The sequence below is a fragment of the Aristolochia californica genome, unplaced genomic scaffold (assembly GCF_029961685.1).
Source record: "Aristolochia californica isolate CCGP_79_NKW_82.1479 unplaced genomic scaffold, dmAriCali1.0.hap1 SCAF_10, whole genome shotgun sequence".
NCBI lineage: Eukaryota > Viridiplantae > Streptophyta > Magnoliopsida > Piperales > Aristolochiaceae > Aristolochia > Aristolochia californica.
In genome coordinates, this window is record NW_027181771.1 from 2,910,858 (window position 1) to 2,929,918 (window position 19,061).

Here is a 19,061-nt window from a genome sequence, read left to right on the forward strand (position 1 = left end):
AGGATGAGTCTTGCAAATTTTGACTTGGTTGTTACGTGTGTACAAATTTAAAAATTTATAGATGTTAAGGTTTTTCATATTTCCGAATAAAATTTTAATTGAAGGATGGAGAGATATACACAAATAAACAAGGGAGAGAGATAAGTTAAAAACAGGGGTTGAATGCTCTTTAGAATGTAAAAATCAAACAGAGATGCTGCTGCATGTGGTGGGAAACCTGGACACGATGGTTTTGAAAAAGAAATGGAAGAAGAGAAAGCAAAAGAGAAGGGAGAGAGGAGGGTTAGAGTCTTTATTGAGCTCTTTCTCTCTTGCCATGTATCCTGTGGAGACATATTTCCCCTATTTTACCTTGTTGGAATGCTGATGCATTCGCCAAGGGTGTTCAGCAAATACACTCAAAATGGTTCTTCATGGATCTTTAGAACCATAGAAACACAATGGAAATCGATTAGCAACTTGGGGTTGCAATACACTTATATTCTACGTACCTCCAGAATTCATAGCAGTGTTTTCTCTTTCTGCTACAAGCATAAGCATCTCCAGCCGTTTATCAAACAAAGCTGCACTTTCATCTCTCTTGTCGAGTTCAGCAGCTTCAGCTTCAAGCCACTTCTCTCTTAAATCATCAAGAAGATTCCCATGATTTGCTGAATCAACATTAGCCCCAGGAGCACTTGGAAGTGTTGTCCTCATAGAGCTATCCCCAGATGGTGGAGGGAGTGTCAGAAGCATCGAACGGAACTCAGTCGTATCAGCAAAAGTCTCAAAGTTACAAGCTATTGCATCAAGGCAATATTCCCTAATCTTCAATACTCCATACCTGCAAATTGAAAATTTATTGTCAGTAAGCATTCCCAGTAAACTCAGCACCATGGCTGGCTAGCATAGCTAGCTTGACGTGTGGATACAGACAAACCGACAATAACACCAGTACAAAAAGCATTCACTTGAACTAGTCAAACAATAAGACGGACTAGTTGAATCAATGTTAATCAATAATTTATGAAATTTGAAAAAGGAGATCATACATGTCGGATAAAATAAGCCAATGGCACAATTCTGCAGGCGATTCCATTTCCAGATGTGGTAGGAGTGCATCTGCCACTGCTCGCTTAAGAGGAAACATCAAATATCTAGAAGCTGCATCAAACATCTCCTCAGCTTGGTCGGGATCTATATCCTTTAAACGATCAGTGTACCTGCAATTAGAGAGTTGTTGAAGAAGACAATACAAAACAATTTATCTAAAATAAGATAAAATAAAAAAGTTACCAAATACATTAGAATAGTGGACTTACATGTACTCAAGCATCTTTTCGAATGCTTCAATACTTATATCATGCTCTTCAATAGAAGGTAGAGAATTACAAGGTACTCCATCTTTGCCCTCCAGAAAGTTGGCCATACGAGACAACCTAGCCTTGAAATATTCTGACCTGGAGGCCAAAATCACCTGATGGCAGCGAAACTTTCTATACCCAACTCTCACATAAACATCAGCAAGGTCATCTTCATTGTCCCCAATACGTTCATCATCAACAACAGACAATGTGTTTTGCTGATTTGAATTGGCAAGGGAAACTTGAAGTAGCTGATGCAAACATTCAGAAAGTCGGTCTTCCTCAGGCAGTGACAGCCCTTGTAAGATGAACCTTTTCTGAGAGCTATCCACCTCAACTAATGCTTTATACTCTGCATGTTTTAGGAGAATCATTTCCTTCTCAAGTATTTTCTGAAGAGACTCACACTTGCAGACTTTACATATCTCAACCAGGCTTTCAATCTCATCAACTACGATTTCAAGCCGGTCTGAATAGAAGAAATGAATGAAACTGTACAAGGCAGGATGAGAAAGTGTTGCTCCTGCAAATCTTATTTCCCTTCGATCCTTTCATTTTGTGGCAAATCTCTTCTTAAAGAAGGGTGATCGTGAACTCAATATAGCTCTGTGAGCTTCAATTGGCCTTCCTTGCACAAAGAATATGACATCTGGAGGAAAGTAGTAGGAGTTTAATCCTTCATTTGTTGAAGCATAACCTGTTCAGACAAAGTTCAACAACTTAATAAAGTTACTTGCCATACACCTCTAAATTACTCTAAAACCACTCAACATGAATAAGATGGCGGATCTCTTTTTTTTTTTTTTTTAAATTATCAATTACTAGTGTATGTTAGAAAACAGTATTAGGGGTTTCGCCTTTTCACATGATCTGTATTTACTAGTGAGGGCACTATCTTACTTATTATGTTTAGTTGTCTCTATAGTCCAATTCTCAAGTAATTTAGAGGTGTAAATTAGGAGTTATAAGTAGTTAAGTATAAATGGGGTATATTGGTCATTGTCCCTCATTCGCACTTAAGTGAATAAAAGGATAAGGGGTCGAATTGTGACCCCAAACGAGAGCTTCTCTCTGGCTCTCTTTTCCAACATCCTCTCTCTCTTTCCTTTTCCTCTCTTCTCCCAATCTTCCATATTTCATCAGTTTACATGGTATCGGAGAGATAGGGTCTTGATTTCATGTGTATTCATTCAACAACAAAATGGAGTAGTTAGGCATAAAAATCATCATCTCTTAGAAGTTGCACGCACAATGTCTATTCATATGAACATTCCCAAATATTGGGTGTGATGCACACACAAGATGATAAAACCCAAATTAATGAAAAACATACATGTGCCAAGCTAGGGGAGGGGAACAAATTGTAGTTTGGGGATCATTTATTTTTAAAAAGTCTAAGGGGCACCACCTTAAGGGTAAAAGTAGCAATTTGATTTTGTTTTCTAGAAAATCTAGGGGGCATTACTTTGGACATGTGAAGATGAATTCGTTCTATGATTCCTCAATTTTCAACCTTGAGGGCAAGGTTCATACTAAAGAGGGGTAGAATAATAAAGATCCAAAATTACCCCCAAAGAAGAAAAGAAGAAAAAAAAAAAAAAAAAGTGGCACCACCTCCTAGAAAAGAGGAGTTCAAGCGTAAAAAGGTAAATTTGCCCTTCAAGGGGCTGATCGAAGCTGGAGTCAAAATTGCCTTTTTTTTTTTGCGAGTGTGGTGAGCCAATTCATGGAGCGTCCAGAGGCTGCATAGAGAATATAACGCTATTTAAAAGGGTCACCTAGAAAAGGTTGTTCTTTAAACCTCATGGTCATTTGAAGATATAGCAAATAATGCCAACACTAAACTTGATAGAGAATCCATCACCTGCTATTGTGTATTTGTAGGAGAAAATTTGATAAGTTGGGAGAACAAGAAGTAGAATGTTGTGGCCTGATCTAATGTAGAAACTAAGTATAGAACTATGGCTCATACTGTCAGTGAATTGATATGGGTGAGATCAGTTGTTCAAGAGTTGAATCTATAGGTTATTGAACCTATAACCATGTATTGTGATAATCAAACAACTATATTCATTGAGGAGAATCCAATGGTTCATAAGAGGACCAAACATATGGAAGTTGACTGCCACTTTATTCGAGATGCAGTAATGAAGAAGGAAGTTGCTACTCCTATGTTCAGTTTGGTGACCAAGTTAGTGATATATTTAGTAAAGCATTGGGTAAACATGAATTTGGGACATTTTGTAACAAATTGGGGCTTCTAGACATCTATGCTCCAGTTTGAGGGGAGTGTTAGAAAACAGTAAAAGGGGCAGTTTGATCTTTTCACATGGTCTGTATTTACTAATGAGGATACTACCTTACTCAGCATGTATAGATGTCATTGTGGTCCAATTTCCATGTAATTTAGAGGTGTAGATTGGTAAATACGTAGTTAAGTGTAAGAGCAGTATCTTGATCATTGTCCCTTATTCTCATTTAAGTAAAATAAAAGGATAAGGGATCGAATTCAGACGCACAACGAGAGCTCCTCTCTAGTTCTCTTTTCCAGCATCCTCTTCTCCCTTTTTCCTCTAATTCTCTTCTCTCAATCTTCTGTATTTCATATTTTTACATTGTACATGTAAATTTCAACCTTCTTACTGAACTTGGACATGTCATAAAGCAACTCTCTTTCAGCAAACAAGGACTTCAGCCTCAATCATCGATAGAAAATAAGGTCATGCCTTCTTAAGTGTGGGCTCCAGCTTTGGTTAACATGCAGGGAGTAGTTATACAAGAATTGTTCACACTTCGAACAGCTCTTACCAATCACCAAAGAGCCAAACAGCACAAAGTCAAGTAAATAAATTGAAAAAAAATAATTTGTGCAAAGCATATTCTCCACTTAGAAACCTCAGTTTGTGGACTGAACAGGCACGTAATAAAGATGTAAGACTTTTTCTGCAGATGAGTGACTCAACTCTCAATCCTCCGGTCCTTCAAAGGACTAAGGAGCTTAGACACTTCTAAAAATATTTGCTCCATTTCTAGTTGAAATGAACAGAGTTTTTGAGTGACTGAAAGAAGGTGAGAAAACTTGTATCACATTCCTAGGCGTAAAACTCAAAATAAAAAAGAAGGTGAAAGTAAACTAATGCAAAAACCAGCAAGGTAACGTTATGGGCTATTTAACACTGCTTCAGATATTCTCCAAAAATCCATTCACGTGTCAGAATAGGCCAACAAATACTATTGGAAGATCTTGTGAGGGAACATCTATAACCTTTCAATCAACACCAACATCTCACTTGTTGCTACTTTTAGAAGATAGCACCTACCGGAAAACATGATTATGTCCAAGATAATCCTTCCAAACCAGAGTTGGAATCTCCTTCATGCAATTCCTTCACTCTTGGCTCTAACACCCCATCATCTGATTAGCCACTTGGTTTAAGCCAAATATATAGTATTATATAGAATATACGTTTGGAAATTTATTTTTTATTTTTTTGAAAAAGATGTATTTATATTAACAAGAGAAATTACAAAAGAGGGAGCATTTCCCTAACAACCAGCGATTGTAGAGTAGCTCCCTGCTTCGCAAGATAAAATTGAGGTAATTTCAAGAATCTCCGAAAAAGTGTCCTAATGGCACCACGGGGGAGGGGATGCACACTCGCACCATCCAATGACCACCTTTGATTCCCCTTCAATATGAAGGATATCGGTGCACTTATCTCTGAAAACACGAAACCCGTTGATAAGGCCATAAAGCTCCGCAGACGTAGAATTGGTGATTCCTAAAGGGCCGGCATATAAGAAAAACTGGTTGCCTGAATGATCCGATATAACCCCTCTGAATCTAGAGATCCCGGGATTACCAAGAAAAGAGCTATCAAAGTTCAACTTAAAGTAACCAGGTTTAGGAACGATCCATTCCTGCATAATCGGGACCTTTGTCCCAGAGTGCATCGTAGCCAAATTACTCCAGTTTTCACGGATAGGGGTACCCACAAAGGAGGAGAAAGACTTCTTCGTCAGGAGCCAAGAAGAAATATGCCCCGCCACACGGTCAACTGCTTCACTTTTACCATCAAACCCCCTACGATTGTGTTCATTCCAAAGACCCCACAGGATGAAACTAGCACAAACAGCTGGTAACTAGTTTCAAATAAAACTTCAACATTTCATTTAAAAGGTCTCCTGGAAACAATAGTTGCTCTACATAATAAAATGAAACTGATAAAAAACAACACTTACCACAATTAGATGGTTATTCCCCACATAATCTTAGAAACTTTGGCATCAATGGACATGTTATTGCACAGAATAGTTGCAAGCATATTCACTTTCTCAATAGCATTGAATGAAAATGACTTAGTCCATACAAAAAGTGAGAATCGAATTGACAGCACATAGAGAATTCCCTCTCCCTTTTTTGGCTAGATAAAAGAAAGTGAATAACTCATCAAAAGGGTATGGTTTCACTTTTTTCGGAAAGGTTTAAGAAAAATTAGGTGGCATGGTCATCCTCACTCTCAAGTTCTGATTTAAAATAAAAGATTAGTGGCCCCTCAAAACAGAAAGCGGATACATCTCTAAAAAATGTAGACCACCATAATGAATTTTCAGTTTGTCTTACCCACGGTGATCCAATTTCTCTGCATAATCTTCTTAAAAAAGAAAATTTTACTTATAATCTTTATCCTTTTTATTGAAATAACTATATTCTTTTTATTCGGGTCAGAGACCTCAATTTCCGATTACCTCATTTTATATGTTCACATTTCTCGTATCAACTGTAATGAGAGTTTCCTGATCAAAATATCTACACAACATTTAAGCACCTCAATTCTCACGTTTACTTCAAGCTCAACAGACTAATTAACGGCGTACCAAACAGAAAAAAACTGATAACTGACCAGCACTTTGAAGGGAATTGTAGTTATCAGCCTCGTCCGGATAAACCCTATTGGCGCGGCAGTCCAGGAAGGTGTCCCTGAGTGCCCCCTCAAGCGCGCCGAGTGGTGGCGGCCTGGCCTCAAACACCTTCAACAACTTCCTGACACTCAAATTCAAGGCTGCATAGTGACAGCGGTCGCCGTCGAATGTGTGCTCCGAGCAGATAGCGCCGTTCTCGAGAAGCATCCGGGCGGCATCGATGTGGCCGGCGAGACAAGTGTAGTAGAGGGCGACGGAATCCCAGGCATCCCGGGCGTTGATGTTGACACCGAAGTTGATCAAGTAGCGAAGGCGGTCGAGGTCGCCGGCCCGAGCGGCCTCAAAGATATCCCCAGCGGGAACCTTCTTGAGGGGAACGGAGTGGTGGTAGTCGTCTGGGTCGAGATCGAGGCCATCCAGGTCGGGATCGATCGTCCACGACCGTTGAGTAGACGACATCCGTTTATGTTCGGTGAGGTCTGGTGTGCAGAGCTGAGAATAGGTTCCTGAGCGGAAATTCGATTCGAAGAAAATCCATTTTTCTTCCCGGCTGGTGAAAGTATCGCCACTGAAAGTCGCCCTATGCACAGAAGGGGACGGACCTCAAGGTCGATGAGCTTGCTGGATGTGCGGCTTTAGTAGGACACATCCATTTCCGGCCGAGTTCAGTAGCAGCCGTTGGGATTCTTTTGAAGTATTAGGTTCAAATATAATCCCTAGTAGTATCATTCAATATAATAAAAAATATTTTTAAAATGATCTATAAATAATATGAGAATATGTAAAATATTAGTTAAATATAAATTAAACTATTGTAATCTTATGTATGAACGAGCTAAAATTTACAAAGTTCTCTCTCGTGATTTGGGTAATTGTGAACAAAATAACCTAAATCCAAATTTTAAAGGGACTAATAGAACAATAAAATGGATTATCAATAGACTTGCCGGGCTTATTTTAAAAGTTAGATGGTAACTAGTATTTAGGTAAAAAAAATGGATTATCAATAGTATGATTATTGTGTTTAATCCTGAAAACTTGCAGATGATTCTTTGCTTTATGTCAAATTAATGACACAATTAAATGGTGAATTTGAGATGAAAGATTTAAGAACTGGAAAACACATATTAGATGGAGATTGAACCAGATTAAAACAGAAGGGAAAATTGAGCTTTCATGGAGGAAATACATTGGGAAGGTGGTAGAGTGTTTTATGAAAAATGTTAAACTAATCAACACTCCATTAGCTGCTCACTCCAAACTCTAATTTGCTTTATCACCACAAAAAGAAAAAGAATAACTGGAATCTCGTTCAAGAAATCGGTGGGTGTTGTGGATGTAAATCATTTGAAGTTAAGACGGGCTACGGTGAAGAACAACTTCTCGAATCTAAGCTCCCATGGTAGTAAATCTGTTCTCTCTCCTCACTTGTGTCTTGGGTTCGATTTCTGTGCATTTATTTTCTTTTATTTGCAGTAATCTTGCTTTCAAGTTTTAACAACTACATTACACCCATCCATGTTGCAGATCCTCAAATAAACCCAAAAAACAACAGTTTGAATAAGGAAAAAGAACAAAGAAAAAAGACAAACACTGCTTTGCACTCTGCAACAGCTACTCGTGTATGATGGTAGAAATGAGAAGGGTGGCTTCGTCAGAAGCAGGTGCCGCATCCTCTGCACACGAGAATCTCCATTAGTAATCTCTTACTTTCCCAGCCAAAAAAAAAATCCCAAAATGCACATTTGCAATTAAGTTAAATCTCACGAGGAAAGGACCAAAAGGATTAAGGGCAAAAAAAAAAAAAAAAAAATGAATCGCGAGAGGGAGATGCACCTGTTATTGAAGCAGGTAAGCCGTGGAGTAAATGATCAATCAGTCCTTCATCCGCTACCGATTCATCCTTAGATGTTCCTGTAACGGAAACAGGTAAAATGTGGAGTAAATGATCAATAAGCCCTTGGCTTCTTTCCGTTCCATCCTTCTCGTTCACATAGCTTTTCTCGGCGTGCTTCTCATCTTCAGCCATCGCTTCTTTCTCCTGGCCCCCTGTTTCTTTCCTTTCTTCATCGTCGCCACGGAAGGCTCCTCGGAGCTGGAGATTCTTCGGAGAGACCAAGCTTTCACTCTCGTCAATACTGTCTTCTTCCATATCTTCTTCAACAAGGAGAGAATGAAACTCCCGCTGTCTGTTTCTCCGAATTTTGAATTTATAGAGGGTAAATAGCTCCTAGGTCTGCGCTAAAGTGCCAAGTCATGTCTGCCCAATAAACAGTTAACACGTGGCGAATAACTGCGATTTATTCGGACAGACGTCGGGATGCGAGGCTCCGCCGTCCTTTCCATCGGGGTCGTACACGTGGCTCGCGTAGTTACAGGTGTCTTAAACTTTACACGAGTTATTTCCATATCATTTGAATTATTATATTTTTATTAATAATAACTTAATGAAAAGCATAAAATATTTTTTACATAAAAACTTTTATACTAATTTTTATATTATTTTATTTATGTAAAATTTATGCATACAATGAATTTAAAATTCATTCCTATTTGTGTTTTTCGACAAATCCCTATGAGGTGAGCCTATATTCTCCTATTTTATTTTCTTGACAGTTTCAAACTTCGCCCATAGCTCTTCGAAAGGAACCTTGGACTTTCATTAAGCCCTCTACTTTTTATCCTATATCTAATTTTGTTTATCACCATCGTCTTCTTCTTACTGTCAACTTCTTACATTTGTTTCTTCCATCTTTATCCCATAGTCGTATTAAGAAGCAATGAGACATCTAGGATAGAAGACGGTAATAGAATAAAAAATAAATGTATTTTATGAGAATCAAACTTGAACCTTAGTTTTACTTCCACCCAACAAGAAACTTGTGGGTTGTAAATGGGTATTTACTATCAAGCACAATCCAAATGGTTTTGTGACTCGTCTCAAGGCCTGCCTAGTTACAAAGGGGTATATTTAATATTATGGAATAAATTCTGAGGAAACTTTCTCTCTGGTAGCTAAATTAAATTCGATGCAAATCTTATTATCACTCATTGCGAATTCCTCTTGGCCAATATATCAATTGGATGTGAATAATGCATTTTTAAATGGTGATATTAAAGAAGAAATATATATGCATCAACCACCTTCCCTTGTGGTTGAGGGGGAGTTAGTATGCATATTGAGGCCTTAAATAGTTTCTTCGGACTTGATTTGACAAATTTAGCCATGCAATGTTGCGGTTTGGATTCAACCGGCTGGCAATTTACGTGAATGATATTGTCTTAACTAGCAATAATACATTGAAGGTTTTGTGGATACAGATTGGGCTGAATCACCTAATAACAAGAAGCCCACTTCTAGGTATTATACCTTAGTGGGAAATAACCAAGTTAAATGGAAAAATAAAAAGATGACTGTTGTTGCAAGATCCAGTGCTGAAGCACAGTACAAAGTTATGGCCGACACAATTAATGAGATTCTATGGATCAGATCATTTCTCATTGAATTAGGGTTCTATAAAGGAGTTTCTATAGAATTATATTGTGACAACCAGACAGTCATTCATATTGCTTCAAATATGGTCTTTCACAAGAGAACAAAACATATTAAAGTATATTACCATTTTATACGGGAGAAATTTTAAACTGACATCTTATCTCTCAGACATGTTTCATCTCAAGGACAAGAGGTAGACATTCTTACAAAACCAATCACATTTAATATTCAAACCACTATATACAACAAGTTGGGTATTTAGGATGTTTTCTCTCTCCCAGCTTGAGGAAGAGTATTGAAAGATAAAATCGAAGTATAGTTGCATGATGTAATTTACTTTTGATTTTTATCCCTTTTTATCCCGATATAATTATATTTTTTTATTAATATAAATACATTGAGAGAATGGATTAAGACATCACTTAACCTAATTATCTACTACATTATCATGAGATCTTAAATCCAATAAGAGAATGTTTGATTTATATTATTTTTTAATTAAAATAAGAAATAAAATTCAATAGGGCTTTTAGTACAAATTTTATATAATATTTATACTTAATTGATTTTTAATTTTTCAGGTTTGATGATGATAGTGAAGGGGTAGAGGAGCCAAAAAGATTTAATTCTGAAGATTTATTTTGTTGCAGCGTATTATGAACTTGTTCGAATATATTTTATGATAGAAGATATGAAATATGAAAATAATTTTTGTTTTACTATTTTTTAATTTTATATATGTTTTAACATTTTTATTCATTTTTATTACAATAATTTAGATACGAATACTATCTAAACGAATCGGATTCAAATTATCCGATTATGGATAATTTCCCAAATATCCAAATTTCGGGTATCCATAAACGGATCGGATCCGATCCTTTCATACCCCTATCAAATCTGGTTAACCTAGGTTCAATCAAACTTCATTTCTCCAAGTAATCCAATCTAGTTGACCTGGGCTCAGCCGAACCCCTTCATTTCTCCATGTCAGTGACCAGATCAGTTTTGATAACAATGATTATATTGTTCTAAATGACCCAAAATTTAATCTCCCTACATTTGCTAAACAAGCAGCTTCAGATCATGCAACAATTTCTCACCCAGAAAACAGCACCATAAGAACAAAAATTGTCATGAAACCTGTAAATAAATACTAACTTAAATCTAGCTTCAGATCATCAAAGAGTGATTCAGGTCAAGAGTACATCCAAGTGCAGAAAAGTTGTCCGTGAAGCCTAACATCTCACCTCAGATTTTTGAATGGGGAAATTTTTGATCATTTTACGAGTTTTCTTAAGACTGCTTCTGCTCTCTGCTCGAATCTTGGTAGGGCCCAATCGTGCTGGACAATGTCAAGACTATCTTTCTCTGCGCTCAAGCTCTGGAATACAAAAATAGATCAAGATCACCTGCTTACTGCTATGTGAATGATAAAGAAGCACACAAGACAGAAGTTTTATTTTTGTCAAATAGACTTTGCACTTCATACACTTTGACACTGACAATCTACATAGAGGGCTTAGCTATGTAATAATGTAAATATCCAAAAAAAAGTTTGAAATGTATTAAGCAAGTTAATGATAAATTAACTCTACTAAAAAAAAAAAAAAAAGATAAAAGTGGGATAGAACAGTCTCCTGTATCATGTGGCGGGACAGGCTAAGATGGTGTTTCATCTCATGGTGCTAGGCAGAGTCAAGATTTTACAAAAATCATTGCACAGCAGGGTACTGTATCACATGTTTGGACCTGCCCCACTACCATCCCTATCTTAAAACAGCCACTGTATTCAAAATCAACATATTTCCACTTCCACTAACACAAACTTTTAGATCTGCATTTCCATAAGTTTGAAATGAAAAACCCGCTTCCTATCAAGAATCAGGAAACTATCACTGTTTATGCATTTTTCTCCCATCTTTGTTTTGTTCTGTATTTGCCACAGAACTCAAACAAGTTATCAATCAGTGATCAGTTATTGTATTGAGGGTCAATATGGGCAGGTATCAACTTATTCAAATTCATATACCCATTATCCGAGTTTGATATCAGTATCAATCTATCCGAAGATCAAGTGTCATTTTCTAATAGGATTAAAAATGTTCATTTGACTCAAGTTTTCAGGATTTGTGTTTCAGATATTTGGGATAATATGAAAATGTTTAAATTCTATTTAAAAAAATAGAATTTCAAAATTCAAAACCATCTTCTTAGTTCATATGTTTTCTAGTTAATAGAATGTCAAAAAAGTACCTTTGAAGCATCAAATCCAAACCCACCCATCTGCATCATCCGTTGTGTATCATCCATGGCTGAATAATCAAATAAAAATCACATAATTTTCCAGCAAATGACAACCCATTTGTCAGGAGTACCTTTAACCCCAAATATTTGAAAAAAAAATGATAAAGAAAATACGATATAAACTAAAGAAAAAAATAACATACATGGAAAATTAAACAATGAAAGACCAGTACTGACCATTTTCCTCCCCCAAAATAAGACTGAATAAACCCCTTAATCCAAAAAGATTCAGGAAGTACCTGCAAGGGAGGTGGTCAATCATCAGATGAACAAAATTTTTACAAGAATCTCTGAACTTCTCGGGGAAAGGTCGAGTGGGTTTTGTTTTTTTCCCCTTGATGAGAAGATAAATCATCAATATCCACTTGCTTCTTTTGACACTATTTTTTTTCATAAAAATAGAAAAGGTTGCTGAAATTAACATTACAAATGAGCAAGCATACCATGACCGACTACTGACATAGCTAACATCGACAGTGCTCAAGTCAATCCCATTCTGTAACATTGACCTAAACCTCTGCGTAAGTGGGAAAGGTATCTTCGCTGGAAAATAGAACACAAGTGAGAAAGGTAGGAAAAAAGAAAATATCTCACAAAAAAACAGAAAGGGGTAAAGATAAAATAAGAAAGCGCTTAAATATCAGGAAAGATTGCCTAATATTCTAGAAAAAAGTAAAGTTAGAGACAAAAGGGTATACAAGTAGAACTTCATAAAAGAACAGACTGAAGAAATCAAATATGACAGGAAAGAAGTCCTACAATCTATAAAGTGCACACCACATAAACAAATCATTTGAGCAAAACTTTATAATTTGGTCAAACTTTTTCTGGTATCAGCAGCGAAGGGTAATAATACATCATGTCTTAACTACACGGGAAAAGAAAAGGAAGTTTCTAATCTATCAGAATTTACATGAACGTGAAATATTATCAAAGGCAATGATATATGCAAACTTCAACCACTAAGGCAGGTATTGTACCAGTACAATTCCAATAAACAAAGCAAATCAGTTTGGTTTTAACAGCTACAACAAAATCAGCATATTCGATGTGCTGCCAAGACTAAGACTCCTGAATTTCAAAATTTTCATTTCCAATATAATAAGAATAGGACTGGTGGTATGTGACCCTTAATAAACAAGATTTAACATTCACTTTGGTTAGTATAATTAAGGTACTAATGGAAGTCCTTATGATTGCTCAATTTCCCATATAAATAACAACTCAAAGTTCATAGAAATGACACCCTTTATTTTTATTTTTTTTAGAAGTTCTGAAAGAGCCCAAAAAAAAAATAAAAAAAATTTGAAAAACGATTCTTGTACATGGCTAGGCTAACGTGACAGCACATGATTTAATTTTATTTTTGTCCTTTTCATTTACTTCTATCTTCCCTCTCTTTCTATTTTCTCATTTTCTTCTTTTCCTTCCTGTCCTTGTATGCCCTTTCCTTTCTTCTTGTATGCACAATTGCATTAAATCAAAGTGTGCAGTTCCAGGAATTTGGGGTTATGTGTGGTATTTGTAGATTAAAGTGAAAAAAACAGTAAATTGATCTCTTCAAATATCTAATTGATCTCAAGCATACCAAAGCCTGCCCTGATCAACGATGAGCTTAAAGGTGTTCATCAGTGTCAGTCACAGTCACAACAAATACACAAGTATCCTCCCTATTATTCTCAGACAAGGTGCAAATAACCTTAATGATATCAATGTATCCTCTTGGGACATGATCCCCTTTACTTCCACTAAATCAAATCTCAAGGCACCATTGTTAGGCTACCCTGAATAAACACTACCCACTGAAGGCTTTTGTTCTTGATTTTAGGAAATACTGAAGACTTTTCATCTCCAAAGATTTCTTCAAAAGTTGTCTTACAGAGAAAAATGCATCATTATTGGTTTCCCAGGATATATTGATGGAAAACGACACCAGAACAGAAGTCATCTTAAATAATATCAAGTATGCAGATTAAAATCTCTTGGAAACACCATACAAGCGAACAGAAGAAGCATTCATGAAATGAACATGACTCGTGAAATATAATGATGAGTCAAAACTCCAATGGTACTAGAAAGTCAAATGTATGGAAAGAAAGACAAAATACAACTGAAATAAGTTTAGGTTCTTGTCTTAAGGATAACTCACCTGCCACAAAACCAGAGAAGAAAAAGTTCACCCATGCAAAAGTTAGGGTCTGAACAGACAAAAACAAAGATGTCAGTCACACCAAATTGATCTGCCAAGCAAATGAGCCAAACTCTAAAAATATGAAAATTACCTGGGGTATGATCATGGAAAGGTTTTTCTTCATCATGTCCATTGCCATGTTAGGATCAGACAACATTTGAGCTTGGGCATTTTGAGATTGACCTTTTGGAACATGTAGCAAACCATTCTCCTAAAATAGCATGAAAAACTACTCAGAAAAGAAAGCATGCCAACTTGTTAAATGCAAATGAATCTTCAGGTGTCACTAAATATTAGTGAAGCATGGCCTTCAAGACTGTGAAAAAGCCTTTTAGACTAAATCTAATCAATTAAAAATTTGAAATTTTAATTGCACAAAGGAAATGGAGATGAAAATTAAAGACATGTTTCTGTTAACCACTGGAAAAGATGAAAACTAAAGACATGTTTGCATTGAGCACTAGAATAATTCCAAGTAGCTAAACAATTTGACTGCCAGCAATTTGATACCCATAACAACAATGTTTTTGGATGTTAGTCTTTCTCTTCATTCCAAGTGGCCAAACATTTGACAGTTTCAGTGATTTGATATGCATGAACAACAAATCTTTATTTGAAGATACCCCTCCCTCCAATCCCTCTTCCCCTCACCACGCTTCCTACCCATCTAGATCTCTCTAAAACCACACGACAATGCCCCAGTCTTTAGGGGTGGCACTGAACCAAGCCAATCAGGAAGGCTCAGCTCGGTTCAGTTCAGAACCTAACTCAAACCCCGAGTCGAGCATGTTAGCTAAAATGAACCAAGCCCCAAAACTGTCAAGGTCATCTCAATTTGGCTCATGAGCTGGCTTGAAATATATATTTTTTAATAATGCCATTTTGCAGAAGAGGTAAACCTAACAGGTTGAGAGGAGCCATATGTTTGCCAATCCAAACCATATGTTAGCCAATCCAAACCATATGTTTGCCAATCCAAGCCATTTGTTTGCCAATTCAAACCATATGTTTGCCAATCCAAGCCATATGTTTGCCAATCCAAACCATATTTTTGCCAAAGCCAAGTCAAGCTCGAGCTTATAAAATTATGTGCAAGCCTGTGCAACCTTGGGCTTGGCTCAACTTTTGTCCATCCCTACCAACCTCAGCGAGACTTGCACTCAAGACCTCAAACCATAAACACAAAAACCCATGTGGCAATTGATGCAAGGATACAATCCACTAGCTTAAACATCATCATCATCACTATCTTAACTCCATCCCGATTATCGTGTTCAACAACATGATTCCTCCGTATCCTGCTCTGCTACCATCTAAATCAATTGTTCAGTAACCCTTTGTCAAGTTCTTTAACCACATCTATCTATGTCATTCTCAGCTTTGCTCTAGTTTTATTTTTATTTTTATTTTTTTTCATATGTTGATTAGACACACTCACACACCTTTTACCCTTGGTAAGACTTGAACCCAAGACCTTACAATAGAAACCCCCATGTGAACGTTGAGCGAAGCACCCCAGCCACATCTACCTTTTCGTCACTCTAGCTTTAGACCACATCTAGCTTCACTCTAGTTACCGTCGATCCTTCAATCGATAACTACAAGATTATCCTTATGAGCATACTATCAGGTCTCCTTTGAAATGGCAAAAGCATCTCAGATGACTATCTCAGAGTGTGCTAGTCTCAACCTTTCTCCAATAGAATTCAATTACTCATACTCTGCCACCTATAACTTCCATGTATTTCCTTAATCATTGGCTCACATCACACACCACAAAGCTTGTTTACCTCAGAAAATGTTATATTTTGCCTTCACTCCTTTTGACATGCAACTGTAACACAACACCACAGATGAAACTCACCACTTAAGCCATCTGAATTAATTGTATAAGTTAAATCCTTCTCAATTTCCCCTTAAGCATTTTCCATAATTGAATCTACATAGCAGAAAGAACCCCTTCAGGTGGCGCTTCACTGTCAATATATGCTAGACTACTCACACTATCAAACTGGTATCCAAAACTTACAGTGAGTAGGAGAAAATCATTCATGGGACCCAGAAGCCCTTGCATATGTTTCATTTTTTAATTGAATATCCATATACTTCATATGATTACTGAAACTGAGGAATGTACTACAATATTCTCCAAAAAAAACTTTTTCACTGCATTTGAAAATCAAACTATGAATTATGATCAGTAACTCACTACTTGATGTTTAACAGTTGCTTAACCACAAGACATTGGAATGGTAATTGTAATAGTATGACATTGAAATAATGAAAGAGATAAGAGATAAGAGAAAGAGAAAGAGAAGAAGATGAAAAAGCAGTGTTAGAGAGGCTGCTGTCATTAGGGGTTAAACTCGACTCCTAACAATATTTATATCTCTTAAGTGCAAAAGGGGACAAATGACAAAATGCCCTTTAGTACATGTGCCCATAATACACTGAATATACAGCAGCTATAAAATAAATAGAAGACAGGTCAAACTTATAGACTAACTACCTATACTACTGTCTGACTACTAGGGGTAGCAGAATTACCCAAATACTCCTAATTAAATTTTCTAACAGTAATACTTTCAATGAAGAAAACAAGGTGTCATAACTCAAAAATAGCATGAAACAAAACAAATTCGTTTCTGAACATTAAAAAAACTAAAAAAAAATCTCTCTCAGAGACAAATTTCTTAGAGGCTTTCAAAAGTTATATATAGCCTGAAAGTTTTAAGCAAGTTAGCATCAAGTTTGACACTGCATAATCATAATATTCAGTAGCAGCTTCATTTACTGATTGAAACTAATTCTTCTTAATGTTCAGAGGCAGCTTCATTTACAATCAAAACCTCTTCCTCCTTTTTTACGTTCTAAAACCAGAATAACTAAAGCACCCACTGTTATTACAATAAATAATTTTCTCAGAAACATAAGGAAATAAAACGTGAAATTTTCCCACCTCATTGCTGTAATAGACCCTCCGGGAACGAAAAGACTTCGCAGGAATGAAATTTGCAGCAGCTCGCAAGTTTCTCGCCCTCAAAACGACCTGCCTAAAGCCAGAACAAAACTTCATGTTCAATAAAACTTGGACGAAGAAGAATATTTAAAAAAAATAGGTTTTGATTTGAAATCCATTCAAGCACCCCATCAATCCAATACCAAAAAAAGTGTAAGGTAGAAAAGTAGAAGATTAAGGTTTTTTAGCATAGATTCATCATCTTAGAGATACGAACCCTTCCCTGACGATCTTCTCATCCGGTGTTTGCGTGGTTCGCATAAGCTTGGAGACAAAGTAACGAAGAATTCCAATCAAAACCATCACCACCGACAGAGGAATCAGAACCCAATCTCTGATTGCGGTATCTAAAACAAGGTCTTCCGCCATTGAAGATCTAATCTGAGCTCTTCTGTGCAGCCGGAGAAGGAAAGGCGACCCTTTCACTTTTGATCGACTTTGGCAAGATCGAAGTAAACCGGTGCCCGTTCTCAGTAGCGTCTGTAAATACTAGATTCCCCTCGACTCGGTCAAAAACATTTTAATACTATAGTGAGTTAAATGGGCCAACAAGCGTTAAAAAACTGCCGAGTCACATATTGAAGTGAGTTACATGGGCAAACGAGTCATAATGGACGCAGTTTGAACCCTTTTGTGAGGTGTAGGGAGGCATCGCAAAAACAATGCAAGCACGAGGAAATTGAAGGAAGTGAGAGAGATCTCCCCAAATCACTCTTAAAATCCCTCCTAGCATTACTCTAGATGACACAATGTAAGTTCAGGGGGAAAGTGGGAGGGAATGTAAAGTACTTACCTTAGGGAAAGTGAGAGGGAATGTAAAGTACTTGTTTGTGTTAGTGTGCACAATAGAAAGTGTAGTGTAAAATACTTGTTTGTGTTAATGTGTACAATGGAAAGTGTGGTGTAAAGTGCAGATAAATTATTTATTAAATAAAATATTTTAATATATTTGACTTTAAGAAAATTAAATTAATATTAGTTAATAAAAAAATATATTAAACAGAACAATTAAATAAATGCTTACTTTTATATTATTAAAATTGTAATTTTATAATATCTAAATATAAAATAATTATACAAACATCGTACTACACAAACATCGTAATAATAAAAATAAAAATAATACAAATAAAACTCAATCACTTATTTAATATAAAAAATTACAATTGTATATACAAAAATACAACACACAAAATATTTGTCAAATTAGGGTGGGGAACAGGATGGATCTAGTTCCATTTTTTAGCCTTTTTTTTTGTCAAATTAGAAGTAGGGGTTTCAGGTTAAGGGTTCGGGGTAAAGTTGAGTTCTTAAAAATATGGCTCGAGGTTAGGTTGAGTGTTTAGAAACTCCACTTGACCCAAACATCAAACAAAATTAAAATTATTTTAAAAGGAACGAAAGAAAATAAAAATAAATTATTAGTTTTAATTATACTTTATAATTAAAGAATATAATTGGAAAGTAATTAAATACTAAGTATTGCATAATGAAAAAGTCCAAAATATGAATATAAAATCAAAAACAGAAAAACGAGATTATAAAAAAAATAAAACAGAACATAAACAAGTTGATGTAGCTCGTCTTCCTCACTCAGCGAGTGGAACGAATAACGGAGGTTTTTAGAGAGGGGAGAGAAGTCGTCGGTGTAGGGGACAGCGAGAGGAAAAGAGTCGAGCGCCGGGAGAGGTCGCAGAAGGGGCGACTGAAATCACCAAAGGTCGCGAGCAAGAAAGAAGCCGAAGAGGTTGCAGAGAGGGGAGAGAAGTCGCCGAAAGTCGT

The 19,061-nt window shown here is 36.4% G+C and overlaps 2 protein-coding genes across 2 annotated transcripts; both read right to left on the reverse strand.

Annotated features, from left to right (window-relative positions):
- Window positions 1–1,297: 1,297 nt before the first annotated feature.
- LOC137940611 (BTB/POZ domain-containing protein At2g04740) lies at window positions 1,298–6,949 on the reverse strand. Its single transcript, XM_068785766.1, is given in 2 exon segments — window positions 1,298–2,040; window positions 6,248–6,949. Coding segments are annotated over 2 exon segments (1,221 nt in total). The 5' UTR covers window positions 6,726–6,949.
- A 3,891-nt stretch (window positions 6,950–10,840) lies between these two features.
- LOC137940667 (uncharacterized) lies at window positions 10,841–17,743 on the reverse strand. Its single transcript, XM_068785816.1, has 8 exons — window positions 17,497–17,743; window positions 17,220–17,313; window positions 14,352–14,471; window positions 14,219–14,267; window positions 12,513–12,612; window positions 12,247–12,308; window positions 12,019–12,077; window positions 10,841–11,146 (listed from the first exon to the last, which is right to left on the reverse strand). The coding sequence occupies exons 1-8, from the start codon at window positions 17,646–17,648 to the stop codon at window positions 11,042–11,044; spliced, it is 741 nt and encodes a 246-aa protein (XP_068641917.1). The 5' UTR covers window positions 17,649–17,743; the 3' UTR covers window positions 10,841–11,041.
- Between the last annotated feature and the right edge of the window lie 1,318 nt (window positions 17,744–19,061).

Excerpts from the sequence above, each read along its gene's own strand:
- LOC137940667 (XM_068785816.1), bottom strand. The coding sequence starts at position 17,648 with ATGGCGGAAGACCTTGTTTTAGATACCGCAATCAGAGATTGGGTTCTG. Across the intron at positions 12,309-12,512 it reads TATGTCAGTAGTCGGTCATG|GTACTTCCTGAATCTTTTTG; the intron begins GTATGCTTGCTC and ends CCTCCCTTGCAG. Across the intron at positions 11,147-12,018 it reads TTGGATTTGATGCTTCAAAG|AGCTTGAGCGCAGAGAAAGA; the intron begins GTACTTTTTTGA and ends TTTGTATTCCAG.